Raw genomic sequence first — 16,997 nt, forward strand, 5'->3', positions numbered from 1 at the left:
ATGCATGGGATATGATCGTGTGAAGCTTTCATCACTGTTTTTGGTAATCTAAGCCACATGGCTTTCATGACAATGATTGCCACTCGACCTGAACAGTAAGTATTATGCCTGCACTTTGCCTTGCCACCTTCATTCTTCTGAAAGAGCTTCTTGTTTCTGGCTACAAGCAACACTAATCGTTTCCTAGTTTGCCATTTGGAAGAAGATCCTGATGATTGACAGCCTCGGAGAAAAGAATTTCAACACAACCTTTTTTTTTCTCTTGCAGAAACATTAGTCTGATGCTTCTCATCATTAAGTTCTTTTGGAGAGGTCATTTTCTCAGTATGTTTGAGGAATTTATCATGAGGATTTAGAATGAAGTTTCACCTGCTCCATGCCATGGTAATGTCATCTAAACCAACACACCTTTTGTCTCTTCTCCACCTGAAGATGCTTCATCTCTGTCAAGAAAAGAAGAAAACTTGGTGATGTGGAATGGATTGTGTGCACTTTTACAATCCTGTGCATACTATTTATGGAATTTTCCTTTATTTGTTTATAAAGCTCTAATGCTTTGCTATTTTATCCATCCAATATCTATAAATGACCTGAAGTCATTTATGAGTATGACCTTTCTATCCTTATCTTCTGTGTACTTAGTTAAAAGTCAAAGAATTTATATGTTTTGACCAGTTCCTGGTGGTATATGTTTGTCACTGAGGTCTTTGATACTGAACCAGCTAGTTTGCTACTATAATTGAAACAAAAAATGTTTGAGGCTCTTTTGATGTGCTGCTTCTTTTGAAGGATACTTGGACGAAGCAAGCAAACATGAAGCTTTACTAGAGAACAAGGACGATAATGAGTCGATGGAGACGATCAGGGCGATGATGGAGGCGAAGATGACCTCTTCGGAGAGGAGGATGACAATGAAGGAGATGAAGACGATGATCCCGAGGCCAATGATGAAAGAGGAAGTGAGGAAGAGGACGAGGAACCTAAAGAGGAGGAGCTTCCACAGCCACCAACCAAGAAGAGGAAGTGAGGCAGTGGTTGTTGCATCCAGTCCTCGGGATTTGTTTCATTTTGGCTCGTGCTGGTTAGACAGTAGCATTATGGAGTGAGTCCTCGTAGATTAGATCGAGAGGGATGACTTCTCCTGTGTATGAACCTAAAAAAGTTTATCATTTTGTGTGTTTATCTTTAGACATCATACGTCGGATATGTTGGAGCCTTCTCGCTTTTTTCAGTATTATAAATATTCTAACCTGGAGGAGGCAAAGCACACTTCAAATTAAGACTATCCGAACAGCAGCCTGACATCTTTATGTTGGTGAGAGATTCTCCAAGTTTATAATTGCTATATGCAGATGGTGTTAATATTGCAATAGGATACTTCTGGTCAGATTGCATAGTGTCGTCGACAGCAATGAGCATCGGTTGAACAAAGTTGGATAACTCTTCATAACCAGTGTTTATAAACAACAGAAGAAAGTCTTAATTAGTATATACAAAATTTGTATGTTACAACCTATAGATAGATCGTACAAACTGATACTGACCTCGCTTTTTCTTAAATTCCACTTCCAATTGGTCAATTCTTCTTCTTTGTAGCTTACAACCTACATCAGGTATTCAGATCTTACTGATTTCTAAGTTCCAACTACATTCGGAACTGGTAAGTTGCTTTAGAGAACAAGTATCGTGGAGATCTCCCCATTCGAATACATCCCTTGGGTTATCTGACCCGAGTGTGGTTCCACCCATTAATACAAAATCACACACCTTATTATTCGGAGAAGTTCTGTGGCTTGCTACTGGCAAATGTTAGCCATACGACGGTGCCCGTCAAATAGAAGAAGATGGATGGAGCAAATAATGATAACTACGGAAAGAACGATATTATTAATTAGCCCAGATAGTACAGGGAGAATATACTATGACTTGGAAGAAGAAACGAACTTGACTCAGCTAACTTACGCTCCAAGAGTGGGTTGAATCAAGAAGATTTCCCGTAAGTGCTACACCAACAATTCCAGGTACCGCCCCAACTGTGTTTGTGATACCCTGTGTCCAGAAAAAAATGACTTGCTTATATGGTTTATAATCTTGCTCGGAATATTATGAAATATGGAGATTTATATTTGAATGAAGGTCCAAGGGAAAAGAGACAAAAGAACCAAAGAATGATGGAAAAGGGCAAAAAAATGAGCACCATAACTGCTTAGCGGAACCCAGAAAAGAGTTACTCTAGGTGAGATTTAGAATGGAGAATGTAGCATTTCCTTTCTCTGCATATGCCTGCTTCTTGCTAAACCCACTACTGGTCTCAAGCCAGATAAAGGAACTTTGTTAGATCTTATGGACAAGGATCTCTACCAATTATGGTGGAAAAAGATCCTTGTAGCACCCAAACAGATTATGGCTCGTTATGGTATGGTATTTCCTTTAATTATTTTTCTTCAATTTTAATCAGGATGTGGTGATGATATTTTGCATGTTGATGATTGAAGGATAAGAAAGGTGGTCTAGAAAGTAGACAACCAATTATCAGTCAGAAATGATGGTGAAAATTCAACAAAGCAAACTAGGAAGCCATACCAAAAGTATACTTGCATACTTGGGAGAAATATCTTGATGGGTACAATAAAGTCCTGCACCAGCAGAAAGATGTGTGTGAAATTCATTTGAGTATATCTTGGAGCAGAAATATAAAGATGCAAAATCCCAAAATGTACCAGACAAGGCAAAGCTTGAAAGTGCCAAACCACTGGTAAGAATAGCTACAACTTCCCAAGGTGGTAATCCTAGATCCAAAGAGGAAAGTGTCATGCAAATTGCAGGAGACATAAAGGCAATCGTTTGGCAAATTTTTCGCACCTACATGTTCAAAATGAATTATCAGAATTTTGTAGATTTGGAAGAAACTGTCATTCAATATGATCAACTTCAGAATTGAATCACTAGTCATGTTAAGATCACCAAAGCAGAGAGTTTAAAACTTGAGACGATTAATCTTCAGTTTGCTGAAAGCTATGTCTGACTTCATGTTAAAATTGGCTCTATATAACCAGCTGGCAGATATGTATGACATCTGATGTTTCATCTATTGATTGAATTATTGTAATATATGAGAAAATTACCACATTCAAGATTTTGAAAGGATGAGTACAGATAAAAAAATTAAGGAATAATAATTCCATATGATGACACATCGAGACATATAAATTGTAAGAAAAAGAGAACTCTAAAATAGGTAAATATTGGACTAGAGAAAAAGGTCAAATTTCAAACAAGTGATAATGACATGGATGCTTTCTGTATCTAAAAGCCCAAAGCACATGGGATATGCACGTTTACCCTTGTAGTCTCAACTCCATTAGAGATTAAGTTGTCAGCGAGAGGTGCTGCCAAGGAGGTAATAAGAATTGAACCCAAAGAAGGGAGGATTGAAACCTGTAGAAGACAAGTGTTATCATCTATTATATAATCTACAGTATCATCCAAGCTCAGGTAAAAGTTGGTGCCATCCAACCAATGAACTAGAGCTACTGTATCATGAAAATATGGAAAAAGGAGAAAACCTGATACATAATGATGCTTGTCAAATAGCAAAAAATTGTAATATGGGCTTTGTGCAAATACAATGAGACAAAAAACCAAAAATATGTGTGGATCCAGATAAAGTCATAAATTCACCATTTGCCAATTATCAGACAAAAGCAAGAGTTCAGAATCCCAAAAATATTCCACAAATTGATAAATCATTGAAAAACAAGAGTTTTTTTGGGAAATTAATATTGGTTCCCCTTAATATGGCAAAATTGTGAAATTTCTTCCCAACATATGAAAGCGTTTTGTGTGGAATATTTGCATGTTAAATGCATGAACCTAACCTGTTCCACATTGTTTCCTAGCAAACTACATATCTATCACAATAAAAAAATCTAGATATTAGTTTCAATCCCATTGATCTCTCAGAATTCTGTCATGTGGGGCACACACAACATGTAGATTTGACCTGCCTTATAGGCTTCATATAGCAGGGTTGTGAGTGCCATGGAGGAAAAAAGTTTCTGGGATGGAACTCTTTGACCCTTTTATCTTAATTCTCAAGTTATATCAGTAGCACATCTCTTAGTCCCATTTAATGCATGTATTTCAATAAGCCAAGACAATCAAACAAACAGGTAGTTACGCGCACCTTGCATGTGCTAATTCACATGCATCACTGATGTTATTTATTAGTGTAACACTACAATTGCTTCATTCCACAGAAGCTATTAAAATTAACTAATGTTATAAAGTGCCAATTTCTTTGTGATTTATCAAAATCAAGGGAAATATGTTCTATTAATTAAATGACTGAAAATGTTTGTCCACGTCCTACTTTGTGTAAATATTCATACATTCACGTATGTCATTATACACGATGTAGAGAAAAAGAATTTATATAGAAAGTAATTATTTTCATATAGTAGCAAAAAAAAGGGTTAAATGACAAATATAACAGTTAAAATTAAACTCAAGGATAACAGTATGAATGCATTATGAAAAAGAAATTACTGTATCATAAAGACATCAAGTTTCTTGCAGTAGTCTAATCACAGCCAAAAACCAGGGACACTATTATCTGTACAAACAGTTGAGAAGTCTTACATGTAAATAAGATATTGCAGCCTACAAATTCCCTAAAGTGTTTTAATCTACAATAGCCAATTAATCAAGTCACTTCGTCATCTTCATAGGGTCACCATCAGTTTAGATTGCATAAGAGAAATAGGATGATCGATACCATATCAGTATAATCCAGAATAAAGAAAAGTAGCATTAGTGATTCATCAATTTATCTTAGCCATTGTTAACTTCAATATACCCTAATATTCAATATGCACTAAGATATGTTTCCCATCTGAATCCCCAGGAAGAAATTAAATGAAACAAAATGATTAATATTTACCCATGCAGCTTCTGTCAAATTTAAGTCCAGCTCCTCACTGTATCAAGTGAAACTGAAAAAATTAGTAAACACAGAGAGCATGCCCAAAGAATTATATATCTACAAAGAAAAAAATTTACAAGAATGTAGTATCCAAGTAAGAATTCTGATTTAATGCACCATAGTCTTTGAGGCATTAGCATACGTAATGTATTGATGGCTTTAGAATGTTGCGTGAACTAAATTCAATACTTGCTCTTTAATAAACCTGATACTAGCTTTCTAATTCTGTGGAATTGTTCAATTATCATCACCAATTTTTTCTCTTTTTTATATATTCATCATCATTCAAAGTGGCAATTTATATCATCACCTAAGTCATTTTACCCTGAAGCAACCAGATCTTTGACAAGGCTGAATTTCCAAGCTAACCGCCAAGTTCCAATTTTAATATAAATTACAATGGAGAAAAAAGGGATAGAACATGATGCATACAGCAAATGTAAAGATATAACTATGTTCATTCTTGAATTATTCAAATTGAAGAAGATTCTTTACTCAATATTGTTTTCACATGTGAATCCTATAAGAAGGTTGATATGATCAAAATGTTTGGATGCAATTTCTAAAAAACTAAATGCGCAATGGCCTGAATGTTAAATATTAGAGCATGGTATAGAAAAAAGATATTAGTACATAGAGGTGAGATGTAAAAATAGTATGTTGAGGAAAGATGTAAACGGAGTAATTGGGAAGCAGTCAATTTCTAATAGGAAAACCAAGATGCACAAATCTGCTTGAAATAATTGATAAAATTAGATATTTATAAGCTCATCAGTAATGGGTAATTAGAACAAACTAAAAATAAGTTTGCAACGGGGTTTTGCACAGCCAATGGGGTACCAAAACCATTTACAATGTACTTGTTGCAATTTTCTTTAGTTTTTTAAATCAAGGTCGATATACTGTCAGCACTTTACCCAAGTTCAGTTTGAAAAATGCATGAATAAAAGCTAACTGACTGTTTAAAAATTCTGTACTCCATCACCCACATAAAATACTAGAATCTGTGACTAGTTAAAATTTGAAATGGTCCTCCCTCCCCTCTCTCCAACAATTCATTTAGGTTGGTTGGATAACATATGCATTGATCTAAATGTGCTTTGTTTCGGCTGATAGTTAATGAATTTTGACACATCTAGACTCAGATATGCCCTGAATATGATATGAACTATTTTCATGTCAACATAACCATTTCAAAAGAGCTATAAACACATGAAGTTCAAGAAGAGCATAGGGTCATCAGTTGAAGATTACATAATAGACTTATATCCACGAATAAAATACAAGGTTAATGATGGTATTAAGTATTAACTATTAACTAACATCCTGACAAAGCTATCTAATATGCATATGTATGGAGTCAGATCTAAAAAAGAAAATAATGAAATACCTAAAGTAAGTTGGCAACCAGGATAGACAAGTATAGTGTCCCCAGCTTCCACAAAAATGAGCATATATCATTGCCCACACTGCCTCACTTTTGAAAAATGCCTTCCATGGTACATCCTGCTCATTACAAACAACAGCTTATACATCTTGACCCTTCAGCCAAATATCGATGTCATGATAAATTCAAAAATTCAAAAACTAAAAAGTTTAAAGCAATAGAAGAAAGGGAAAAAAAACCTGAGACAACAAAAGAAAGGCAAAAAAGTGGACCAACTTATGTGTCTTGGCATATGAAAGTGAAACAATACCTTACACCTTCAAGTGATATTTACATATACAGTCATTTAATGATGTCAAGCATAGATGAAACATGAAACTGAAGATTATTTGCAACTTACTATTTAATAAGAAAAGGATCTTTTGTATTACAAGAAAATTAAGGTAGGTTGAGCATTTTTTTGTAAAATATACTCTTGAAGCGAACTATAATTTCAAGAGACTAAACACTAGAAAGGTCCAACATTGAAGGCAAGCATCTAAACATATAGCATGCTATTTGACATGTACTTCTTGTGTGACATATGATTTTTATATTTATGCTTTGTAACTAGTTGTTAACATAGTTTAATTATGTAATTTGGATACTTTTTTTTTGTGATTAATTTTACTCAAAGTAGTTATCAAAGAACAAATTCATTTTTCTAAAACAGAACTCAGTTCATTTTTAACAGACCAATGATAATGTCCACAAACAATGCTAAGAGGATGTGCATGGCTCATAAAGGCAAAAATCCAGCATGAGGTTGGCATCTGTAAATGCATGAAACTATACTTCTTCAAAAACAACTTGCTGGAAGAAGGGCCATACCTTAAGTGAATCACCCAATTCTTTGAAGGAATCATTCCATGAGTAATTTTCATAGGATGATGCCGAGAAAAAGTTACTGATACGGAACAGATTTTCACCAGAGCCTAAAAAACATAATAATTCTTCTGTTAACTTATACAAAACCAAAGAGTTGTATTAATTGAAATAAAGAGCTGTAGAAGATGTAGTGACTTAAAAGGTTATGCACTTAAGCTGCTGAACAGGTCGATAATTAGCTAAACAATAGCACTTAAGTCGCACATATGAACAGACTGCATGCCATGGGGGCAGGAGGGGGAGGAGAAGAGGAAGCAGAGGAGGAAGAAAATTACTGGGAGATCAGGCGAGCCTACAACAGCAAGTGGTCTGGTGGCACTGGACGAGGGGCTGAGAGTAGAATGGATAGTCTGCTAGAGGCAACAAGGGGGCTGGGGAACCATGAAGAGCAGATCGCAAGGCTGCTTCCCTTTTTAAGAAAAAAAGAAAGAAAAGAACAGATCACCCGATAAGAGTGGTAAAAATCTCAGTTCATGCCCAAACCGGTAAATACTGGTCAATATGTACTAATCCTGGTGAAACTGGTCCCCTTGAGTTCAATCAAGAATTGTCATTTCAAGGCATTGGTCGCATGCCAATATCCATCTCGAACACAAAATGCCTTGCTGTACTGATCAGCATGCCTCTATTCCAACAGTTGGTGACAGCTGGCACATGAGTTGCTACAAAAAATTGATTTTTGTTGTTTAAAAGTCTATCTTGGAATTTCAAGGCATTGGTCACATGCCAATATCCATCTCGAACACAAAATGCCTTGCTGTACCAATCATCATGCCTCTATTCCAACAGTTGGTGACAGCTGGCACATGAGTTGCCACAAAAAATTGATTTTTGTTGTTTAAAAGTCTATCTTAGAATTTCAAGGCATTGGTCGCATGCCAATATCCATCTCGAACACAAAATGCCTTGTTGTACCGATCATCATGCCTCTATTCCAATAGTTGGTGACAGCTGGCACATGAGTTGCTACAAAAAATTGATTTTTGTTGTTTAAAAGTCTATCTTGGAAAATGCAGCTCTAGAAGGTAAGCTTTTTAGCATGGTATGCAATTTCGAATGGTACCGTCCGGTACAGATGGTACGTGCTAGTCCGACGGCATACCGTTTGGTATGCTGGTACCGTACCGTACCGAGCCAACCTCGAAACATCGGTACGATATGGTATTGCATACCTTGTTTTTTAGACTATAAGATAACATAAGTGAATGTAGTCAAAAGGAACTATACCTAATAAAGATTTAATTCTTGATCTAATACCAATTTTGATAAACATTCGAATTGTTATCGTACTACACAGGGTAATACCAAACTTTACCTACTGTGAACATAAGAAACATAATAAAAAAGTAAAAATCAAACAATACTGACCTATATGTCCCAATACATCTTCTTGGTCAAATAAGTAAATATTGTTACATGCCAACCTATATCTGAAACCCTGATTTCTAATCCACAAACAAGTGATAACAAAAAAACAACCAAATTTTCAATGTTGATCCTATAATTTAACAGATCTGTGAATAGTTTAACATTGTTCAGAATAATGAGATAAATGGATTAATATTTCAAAGTGATGCATTCAACAAAAGCAAATGATCAAGATCAACAGCACAATGAAATTCTGCACATCATGAGACATTATGACTTGATTTCAACAATTAGGTCATAATGACAAACCCAGGAGTAAGAAATGCTGTAATATTATGAACATGTACTCAACTTCGTGCAAAAATGGTGAAACAGCTGTGTAAGAAAAACAAACATACATTTGAATGAATAGATGTTAAAACTAAATATACAGAACCTAACACGAAAAAATTAGATAAACACTTACCAAAAATATCCTCATGACGAAATAATGATTGGCCATCTTTGATAAACTCAAATCCCAAGCACCTACATCGAGAAAGAAAATGAAATTAAGATCCAAAGCACTATGCAATTCAATACTTTAAGAATCCTGATAGACTCAAAACCCTTTGACAAAACATGGACTACATCAATTTTTTGCTTGAATCTAAACTACAAAGAGCAAAAATCATATGAAGTTTAGAAGGAAGAGAAGTATAATTAACAACACTTTCAGTGAAGTTTTACTCACCAAAGAATCCCAAGAAAACCAAAAAAATAAAAGACAGACTCCCAACCAAAATTCTGGATTACTGGAGGAGCCAAGAGAAGCCTGCAAAGTTTAGATAAAGAGAAAAATTAATGTTTGAACAGTGGAACAAACCAATGACCTACTCCTATGGATGCAAATGAGATATTTAATAGAGGTGGTAACTGAGATTAAAAAGATGGTGAATCACAAATGCAAGCAAAAGTCATGTAACTATTAACTAATACATGAAATTAATTTACTCACTTTTGTCTTTTAGTGTGCAAAATGTCTACAAGAGATAAAATCAGTTTCCAATACAATTCTTTACCTGCCTTTAAGTTGCACATTTTCAAAAATAACTAATTAGGTGAGCAGTTTTTCTATCCATCAACTGTCCATAGTTGATGGCAATTGTGATATTTAATATTTATTAAGGACAGTATTATAAGATATGGTCTATGCAGCAGTGATTGTGCCACATATGCACATGAGGTCATACAACTGCTCCACATAAGATTGTGTGGCCATGTTATATGTGGTCCATGTAACATTCTATATTTATAGAAAGTGCTGAACTACCAAGGTCAGAGACATACCCCAGAATGCTTCCTACACTCAGACCACCAAAAACAACTGCAACAGCTCTTGACCGCTCTTGCAATGGAATAGACCTGTATAAGTCCAAAGTTTGATTTATATGAACTTACTGAAAAATGGGAATGGAAGTATATCAGAAGATGTGCAATGGTATACATATAAAGAAAAACTTACAAGCAGATAAGAAAACATTGTTATGGAAAATTGCAGCAATCTGAACTAATTAAGTTCCATCGTTGGGAACAGAATGAAATTGTTATCAACTTCATAAGACAACAAACCAACAGAATGTTAAATAATTTTTAAAGCATCCAAAAAATGCCACAATGCATCTGCCTCTTATTTAAATTCTAAGGTGCATAAAAGTATACAAGTTTTTCTGTGGTACGGTGGATAGAAAATCTAAGTCCATACTATTAGAATCAACGGTGTGCCATTTAAATAAAAACCATCCCCCTCCTTCTTTTATGGACATAGTTGGAGGTCCTTTCACAAGGAATATTTTATTATCCATGTTGCCTTCTGTGAGATCTGAAAACATGATTTTCTTGCATTATGCATTTGCCAAATGAGCATGTGAGATATTTTGGCTAAAGGCTGACAATCATCATTATGAGATTATTCATTGCACATGGAGCATTTAAAAATGTGCTGCACACGTCAGGTCATGCCATGTATTAGCACAAGCATTACAGATGGTATATAGTCGCACATATAGTGGCATCACCCATGCAACATGCCAGTTTGTCACCAGTTTTATGCTAGTGTGGTGCCCACATAATATTTATCACATCAAAGTCAGCACCTAAATATCTGTCTGAGACCTTTAAAGATTAAATGTTTATGCTAAATTCAGAAAACAGGCCTCTTTTTCTTAAAAACCTTGCCTGGCAATTAGGTCGGTCGCAGCAGACGGAGAAACACCTTCTCCAACTCCAACCTGAATAATGAGAAACAAGCATCTGCTCACTATTCAGTAAAGAATTGCATAGTGATATGAATTATTTACACATGAAGCCAACTGAAAATTCATGAAAATTGAATGAAACATAGACAATATTCCATTCACATCAACAGAATGCCTTATCCAGATGTTGCATAATGATGAGCAACTTAAAATTAAGAAGTTAAAAGGATTAAATATGACACAGTTAGATAGTGAAACACAGAATTCCACTTTACAAACCAGCAGTGTATAAACAAGAAAAGACTTCGTAGCACCAAAAGTAAAGTTACACATAACCAGGTCACTTCAGCACCTACTATACATCTAATAATATTTATATAAAGACCAATAGTCTAGAAGATTAATTAAAAAAGACTTGATCAAGGTTTGGGGTTTTTGGTATGTCATCGGCATGACATGATTTGGAATTGTATCAAACAAAAATTGTCAAGAATTGGCAGAATAAAATCCAAAACTGACATGGAAGTCTCAGCATGGCTTGGCATGACTAGAACTTGAAATCTTGGTTTTGATCAATGTTTTCATGCACTATTGTATATCGTGTTAGTACCATGAACATGCAAGATCTTCTCATGTCACATGTTTGGTAAACTAAAGTAATTTAGTCAATTGGATCGAGACCCAAATCATATAAAAAGGATTATAACTTAACCTCTCTCCCCTACATATACATATATACAACTATGTTTGCATATGTCCATAAACACATGCTGTTCCATCCATATGGCACAGACTAACAAAAATCTTACCTGATAAACAAAAAGATGGAAGTTAAAAGAAGGCTCTTAGATGTTGCAGAGACAACCTAATATCTAATGTAAACCAACTTGAAGAATCAAATGTGACATACTGCATAGAATAACAACATTTAAAAAAATCATACTCAGTAATCTTTCTAGAAGAACAAACTGTGTGTGCTTGTGCCCAATGCTCAGGATAGTGCAATGTGTTCATGATACTCTTGATGCCAACATTGCAAGTACCTATGCACAAAACTAATGTAACTAACATGCATAAGAAGATGCAGGGAAAAAGTGAAGAGAATTATGCACACAGGAAAACTTAGAACAGATGAAGCCAAAAAAATGGCAGTTCTATATCCATTGATGTTAGTAACTGAGGAGCAACATCCCTCATAACAACAAAAAGTCAAGTTGCATGGTTCATGTCAGGAAGTTACTGCTTAGAGTCCACATAAAATGAATTTGTATATCCCAGGTATGAATTTCCATATGAAATACTAACATGGCTAGTGAAAGAATCAATTAAGACATCTATACTAAAAAGATCCTTTTTTAATATATTCATTATCACTAATTAGATGTTCAAAATTTTCAGTTGTGTTTTATATGGACCTAACCATGTGAAGCATTCACTTCACACATAACCGACAAAGTAGGGGGCAATGCCTGTCAGTGAAGTCACGGGGCCCTCAGGTGCTTGCCTAGGCGCCCAGGCGAGGCGAGGCCCAAGCGCTCGGTAAGTGAGCCGACGGGCGACTTCAATGAGGGCCCAAGGGTTGGGCGGGCCAAGCACCCGCCTGATTTAAATTTAGTTGGGTCGAGTCAATTGTGAATGATTCTAATTCGATTAAACTAGATGAAACACTGTCAACACACATCGACCCTGCGCATCTGAACCCAAACCCACCTCCCCCCCCTCCCCCTCTCCAAAACCAAAACCCACCCTTGCATAGCAGGCCTTCTTCTCCAACGACTATAGCATTTTCCTTGGTGAATAGCAACTGTCTTCCTCTCCATTGGTGAACGACGATGACAACATCTTCCTCTGATAGGCTCTTCCTCTTCCTCTGGTACCTCCTCTCAATGCAGTGCCTTCCCCCGATACCTCCTCTCTCTTAGCTCTCTTACCCTTGGCCCCTCTCTCTCTCTCTCCCCCACTCTCTGGTGGTGCAGCACCCCCTCTCCTTCCTTTTCTCACTCACGACACCGTCCCCTAGTACCGCCTCTCTCTCTCTCTCTCTGGTGGTGCAACGCCCCCTCTCCTTCATTTTCTCCTTCATGTCTCCCTCTCCCTTTATCATGGCATCCTCTCTCCCTCTTATTTTCACATGGTTCTGGTCTGCCTCTCCCTTTCTTTTGACGATCCTCTCCACCTCTCTCTTTCTTCTAGCAGTCTCCACTCCACTCCGCCTCTTGTTGCTCTTAGCCCTCGCCCTTGCCTCCCTCTCTCTAAGCCTACATCCTTGCCTTCCCCTGTCATCAGCCTTGCTCCCTTGCCTTCCCTTATTGTTAATCGAACTGCTGCTATTCTCATTCCCCTACCCAACAAAATTAAATTTTGTTTATAATAGTTTCCTCTGAATAATAAGTTATGAATAATATTAATTATTGTATTGCACTGCTAGAATTTTGAATTGTTAATTTGATGTTAATTTCTTTTGTTTTGTTCTTTTATATTAAATTCAAATACTTTAATGTTTTGTAGATGGTTAAATAAATATAAATTGATATTTAAAGGTGATAATTTGAATATGAAATTATATAAAATGTATACTTTGCTAGATTTTTTTATTTTAATGATTGACTTTCTTCTTAATTATATTTGTTATCATTTTTATATTGACGAACACCTTGCTTCGCTCAAGTGAGCGCATGGTACCTTAGGCGTTTTGGAACCTTGGCGCCTTTAACAACACTGATGCCTATTCATAAAAATGATATCAAAATTTTGTAGAACTTTATGCCCAGGCAAAAGACATGGCTACTTAGCTAAATGCATATATTTCCATGTAGTAACAGTGTCCGACAATTTTCTTCCTCTAGTTGTTCTCATCACAGTTTATACTACCTGATTTCTCCTGGAAAACAATGGTATATTAATAAGTATACATCAGTGAGATGCAATGCAACGAATTAATATGGCTGATAATACACCCAGATTCAAATATCATCCTGAATTACAGCACCTAATAAACTAAGGATATTTAGTAATCATATAAGATTTAATGCATATGAGAATTCATTTAATGAGTACTTCATATAAGTGGCTGTATAATAATGAATCATAAACCAAGAATTATATGCAATTCATGCATATTAGGCTGTGCAACTGCAAATGCATAACAAATGCTAGAGGTCTTGGTGCAAGCTTCATCTTACCAATACTCTTGATAAAACCAGTCCTGGCATAAACCCTGCCACAAATGGAACAAGTATTGTTGCCAATGACCAGGCCAGCACACCTACTTCTAGAACTCTCCTACGATTACAAGATGATAATCAGCTTAGGTAAGCATTATGTTAGTTATCTAAGATATTGAAATTTCTGTTAAAGTAATCATATATGCGTACACGTGAGTACAGAAAGACAAAGCAATAATACAAAACAGAGACATGAAAGAAAGCGCATGGTAGATACAAAGGTGCAGAAGTTAAAGGTTTAACTGTTGGTACCAAATGACACAAATAGAAAATCAATGTGCAAATCAGAAAAGAAAGTTTGCAAGCATGTTTCCTCTTCTGCAATGTAAATTTTAGATAGCATACAAACAGAATTTACAATATTTTTTTTGTGCAAAGGGTAAGTGGTGAAGGGCGGAATTCAAGTGTAGGACTTTGCGATAATCTATCAAAGTCTTTATTAACTAAGCTAGCCAGTACCTTCAAAAATATATCGGATGAGGTTTTGAACCCTCAACCTTTAATAAGTGAGTTTGAAAATATAATACTCTATTAGCTATCAACTTAGTCTAATTAACTGTTAAACCTTTCAGTTCTAAAAAATACAACTGTTCAAAACAAAAAAGAGCTTATATCTTCAAGCAACCCAACTATGTTGTCTATTGCAACTCAGTAATTTATAATATGCATCTTGCTTATTCAGATTTCAGAAAGGCACAAACACATAGGTTTCATGAACCAAAGAGTCAGGGAAGGGTTCAAGAATGAAGAACAATCTTTTCCTTATAACAAAAGATGGAAAAAAGAATGAAGAGCAACCAAGTCACCAGAACTATTTGCTAGTTAGATAGGTGCTTCTCATCAATCGAATATATTATTTGATCATAGACAATTTAGATGGTTCCAAACAGAGGCAACTAGCTTAGCTACTTCAGTTAACAGATATAGCCTGCTAAAATGCTAATGTTATACAGCATAAATATAGTGCCTAAAATATAATTTTTTTGTTCCATAAAAATAAGAAGGGCAGCATCACTCATATTAACCTTCCACCAAATAACTTGGCAAGCCATCCTCCAGGTAACTGACTCAAGGCATATCCCCAGAAAAAAGATGATTGAACCAAGCCAGCTGTTGATGAGTTCCAGCCAAATTGATGTGACATAGGTATGATGGCAACACTTAAGTTAACCTGAAAGCAATCAACAAAAATAATCACAGATTGTATGAAGGACAAAAGACAGTTCATAATTTCTATGATTAGAAATTGAGCCTTCGTGAGGATTTTAAATAAAATGAAACTTATGTCCAAAACACCAAAATAAGCATCTAATCAATAAAATGATCAAAAACATCACTCTCCGCCCACAAAAAATACTGCAAAAACCTCTCCACCTTATGTTCCAGCAAATATCTATCCATCCATTTATATGTCGTCATAACCAAAGGATCCTTAAAAGCAGGTTTTTTCATTAACTTGTGCTTTATGGTTTACGGTCAGGAACAAAGATTCACAACTTTACAAAGTTGCCTATAAATGCACAACTCATGAGTTCAATATCCTTCATTCACCTTGGTTTTTCAACTGAGTTTCTTGATTTAATTCAATTGATCCAACTCTTTTTAAAGAATGAAATTAGGCCGCTTTGTGTCAAGAATCAAACAGCTGCCAAGTAAAACTGTTCTTCAGGTTCTTCAGTAGCCAAATCAACCCACCGGAAGAGAGAAAACAAGATCGAGTCGAGGGTGACATAACGTACCTTATCCATGTTGCAGATAACAAAGGCAAGCGACGTCGTCCCGATAAGCTTATACCGCTGCGGCAAGTGCTTCCAAGGCGGCCACTTCCACTCAGACCCCTCATACCTCTCGTCGCTCCCTCCTCTCCCCTCCACCTCCTCCTGCTCCACTTCAACAGTCAGACGCTCACCATCAGAATCCCTCTGGAAACCGGTCTGAAGCCCACCTCTCTGCTGCTCCGCCCCTTTGTTCTTGCTCCCGGAGGACGAAACCCTAACGGCAAGCCGCCGGTAGGGGAGGGAAAGGAGGCGGAGGCGGTGGGAGGGAGCGGTTCGTGGGGCTATGGGGAGAGGCGGAGATCGGTGGCGGAGAGGTAAACAGAGATCGGATTGGAGAACGACATGCGGAGCCATTACCGATCACGATCGTTCGCTCCACTGCTGGAAGAGCTCCGCTGCCATCTTTGGTTGGAGTCGGGGTTTTTATAGACGCGGAAATGGGAAGGAGAGGAGAGGACGGCGCCACGCGAGGTCGAGAGTGGGGCAGCCGGCGGGCTCCACAAGTAAGCGAGCTCATAACGGCCACAAGTTCGAGTTGTCAAGTGGCGCAAGCCACACTGCTCATCACATTAGCGGGCAAGGGCGTAGGAAAGGCCGTTACGGGTCGGATCCAAAGCGAGTCTTAATCAAATCCGATTTGGATCAAAAAGGATAAATCGAACCCGCTGTGAGTTGGATCAAATAGATGCGAACATCCAAAAACTTCATCCGATCTATTATGGTTCCGATTTAATCTTAGAAATAATAATGCATAAGGGAATACAAAGTTATTTTCAATTGAGTACATATTTATATTTTAATTTTCAAGCAAGAATAAATCCTCGAGCTTCTAATTTTTAGTCTGAGCCCATCATAAATTTTATTATAAATGGATCAGATATTTCCAAATATCAAAAAAAAAAAAACCTAAAAATGTAATGTCCGATAGAGAGTTGATATGCTGCACATGTTTTCCGCTCATATTTGTTAGTACTGTTCTTCAAATACTTGAAGAACATTTTCTAATTATGACATTGATTACAGGTAAAGCTGATCATATCGAAGCCAAAACATAAGAAAACACTCACAAAATGATTCGAGATCAACAAAAGG

At 36.4% G+C, this 16,997-nt stretch overlaps 1 protein-coding gene across 1 annotated transcript; it reads right to left on the reverse strand.

Annotated features, from left to right (window-relative positions):
• Positions 1-1,422: 1,422 nt before the first annotated feature.
• LOC103981620 (probable anion transporter 6, chloroplastic) lies at positions 1,423-16,303 on the reverse strand. The gene is made up of 15 exons (XM_009398370.3): positions 15,867-16,303; positions 15,153-15,298; positions 14,086-14,185; positions 10,884-10,936; positions 9,996-10,070; positions 9,400-9,480; positions 9,133-9,194; positions 7,242-7,345; positions 6,375-6,490; positions 4,943-4,979; positions 3,343-3,438; positions 2,721-2,862; positions 2,584-2,636; positions 1,963-2,049; positions 1,423-1,867 (listed from the first exon to the last, which is right to left on the reverse strand). Exons 1-15 carry the CDS (start codon positions 16,257-16,259, stop codon positions 1,772-1,774), a joined length of 1,641 nt encoding a protein of 546 aa, XP_009396645.2. The 5' UTR covers positions 16,260-16,303; the 3' UTR covers positions 1,423-1,771.
• Positions 16,304-16,997: the final 694 nt, after the last annotated feature.

The sequence above is a fragment of the Musa acuminata genome, chromosome BXJ2-7 (assembly GCF_036884655.1).
Source record: "Musa acuminata AAA Group cultivar baxijiao chromosome BXJ2-7, Cavendish_Baxijiao_AAA, whole genome shotgun sequence".
NCBI lineage: Eukaryota > Viridiplantae > Streptophyta > Magnoliopsida > Zingiberales > Musaceae > Musa > Musa acuminata.

What these genes read in the sequence shown, in the direction of transcription:
- LOC103981620 (XM_009398370.3), bottom strand. Translation starts at nt 16,259, where the DNA reads ATGGCTCCGCATGTCGTTCTCCAATCCGATCTCTGTTTACCTCTCCGC. An exon ending in TTCAAGCTTTGCCTTGTCTG is followed by an intron (nt 2,637 to 2,720) that starts GTACATTTTGGG and finishes CTGCTGGTGCAG; the next exon opens with GACTTTATTGTACCCATCAA. An exon ending in AGTATGCAAGTATACTTTTG is followed by an intron (nt 2,050 to 2,583) that starts GTATGGCTTCCT and finishes TTCTGGACACAG; the next exon opens with GGTATCACAAACACAGTTGG.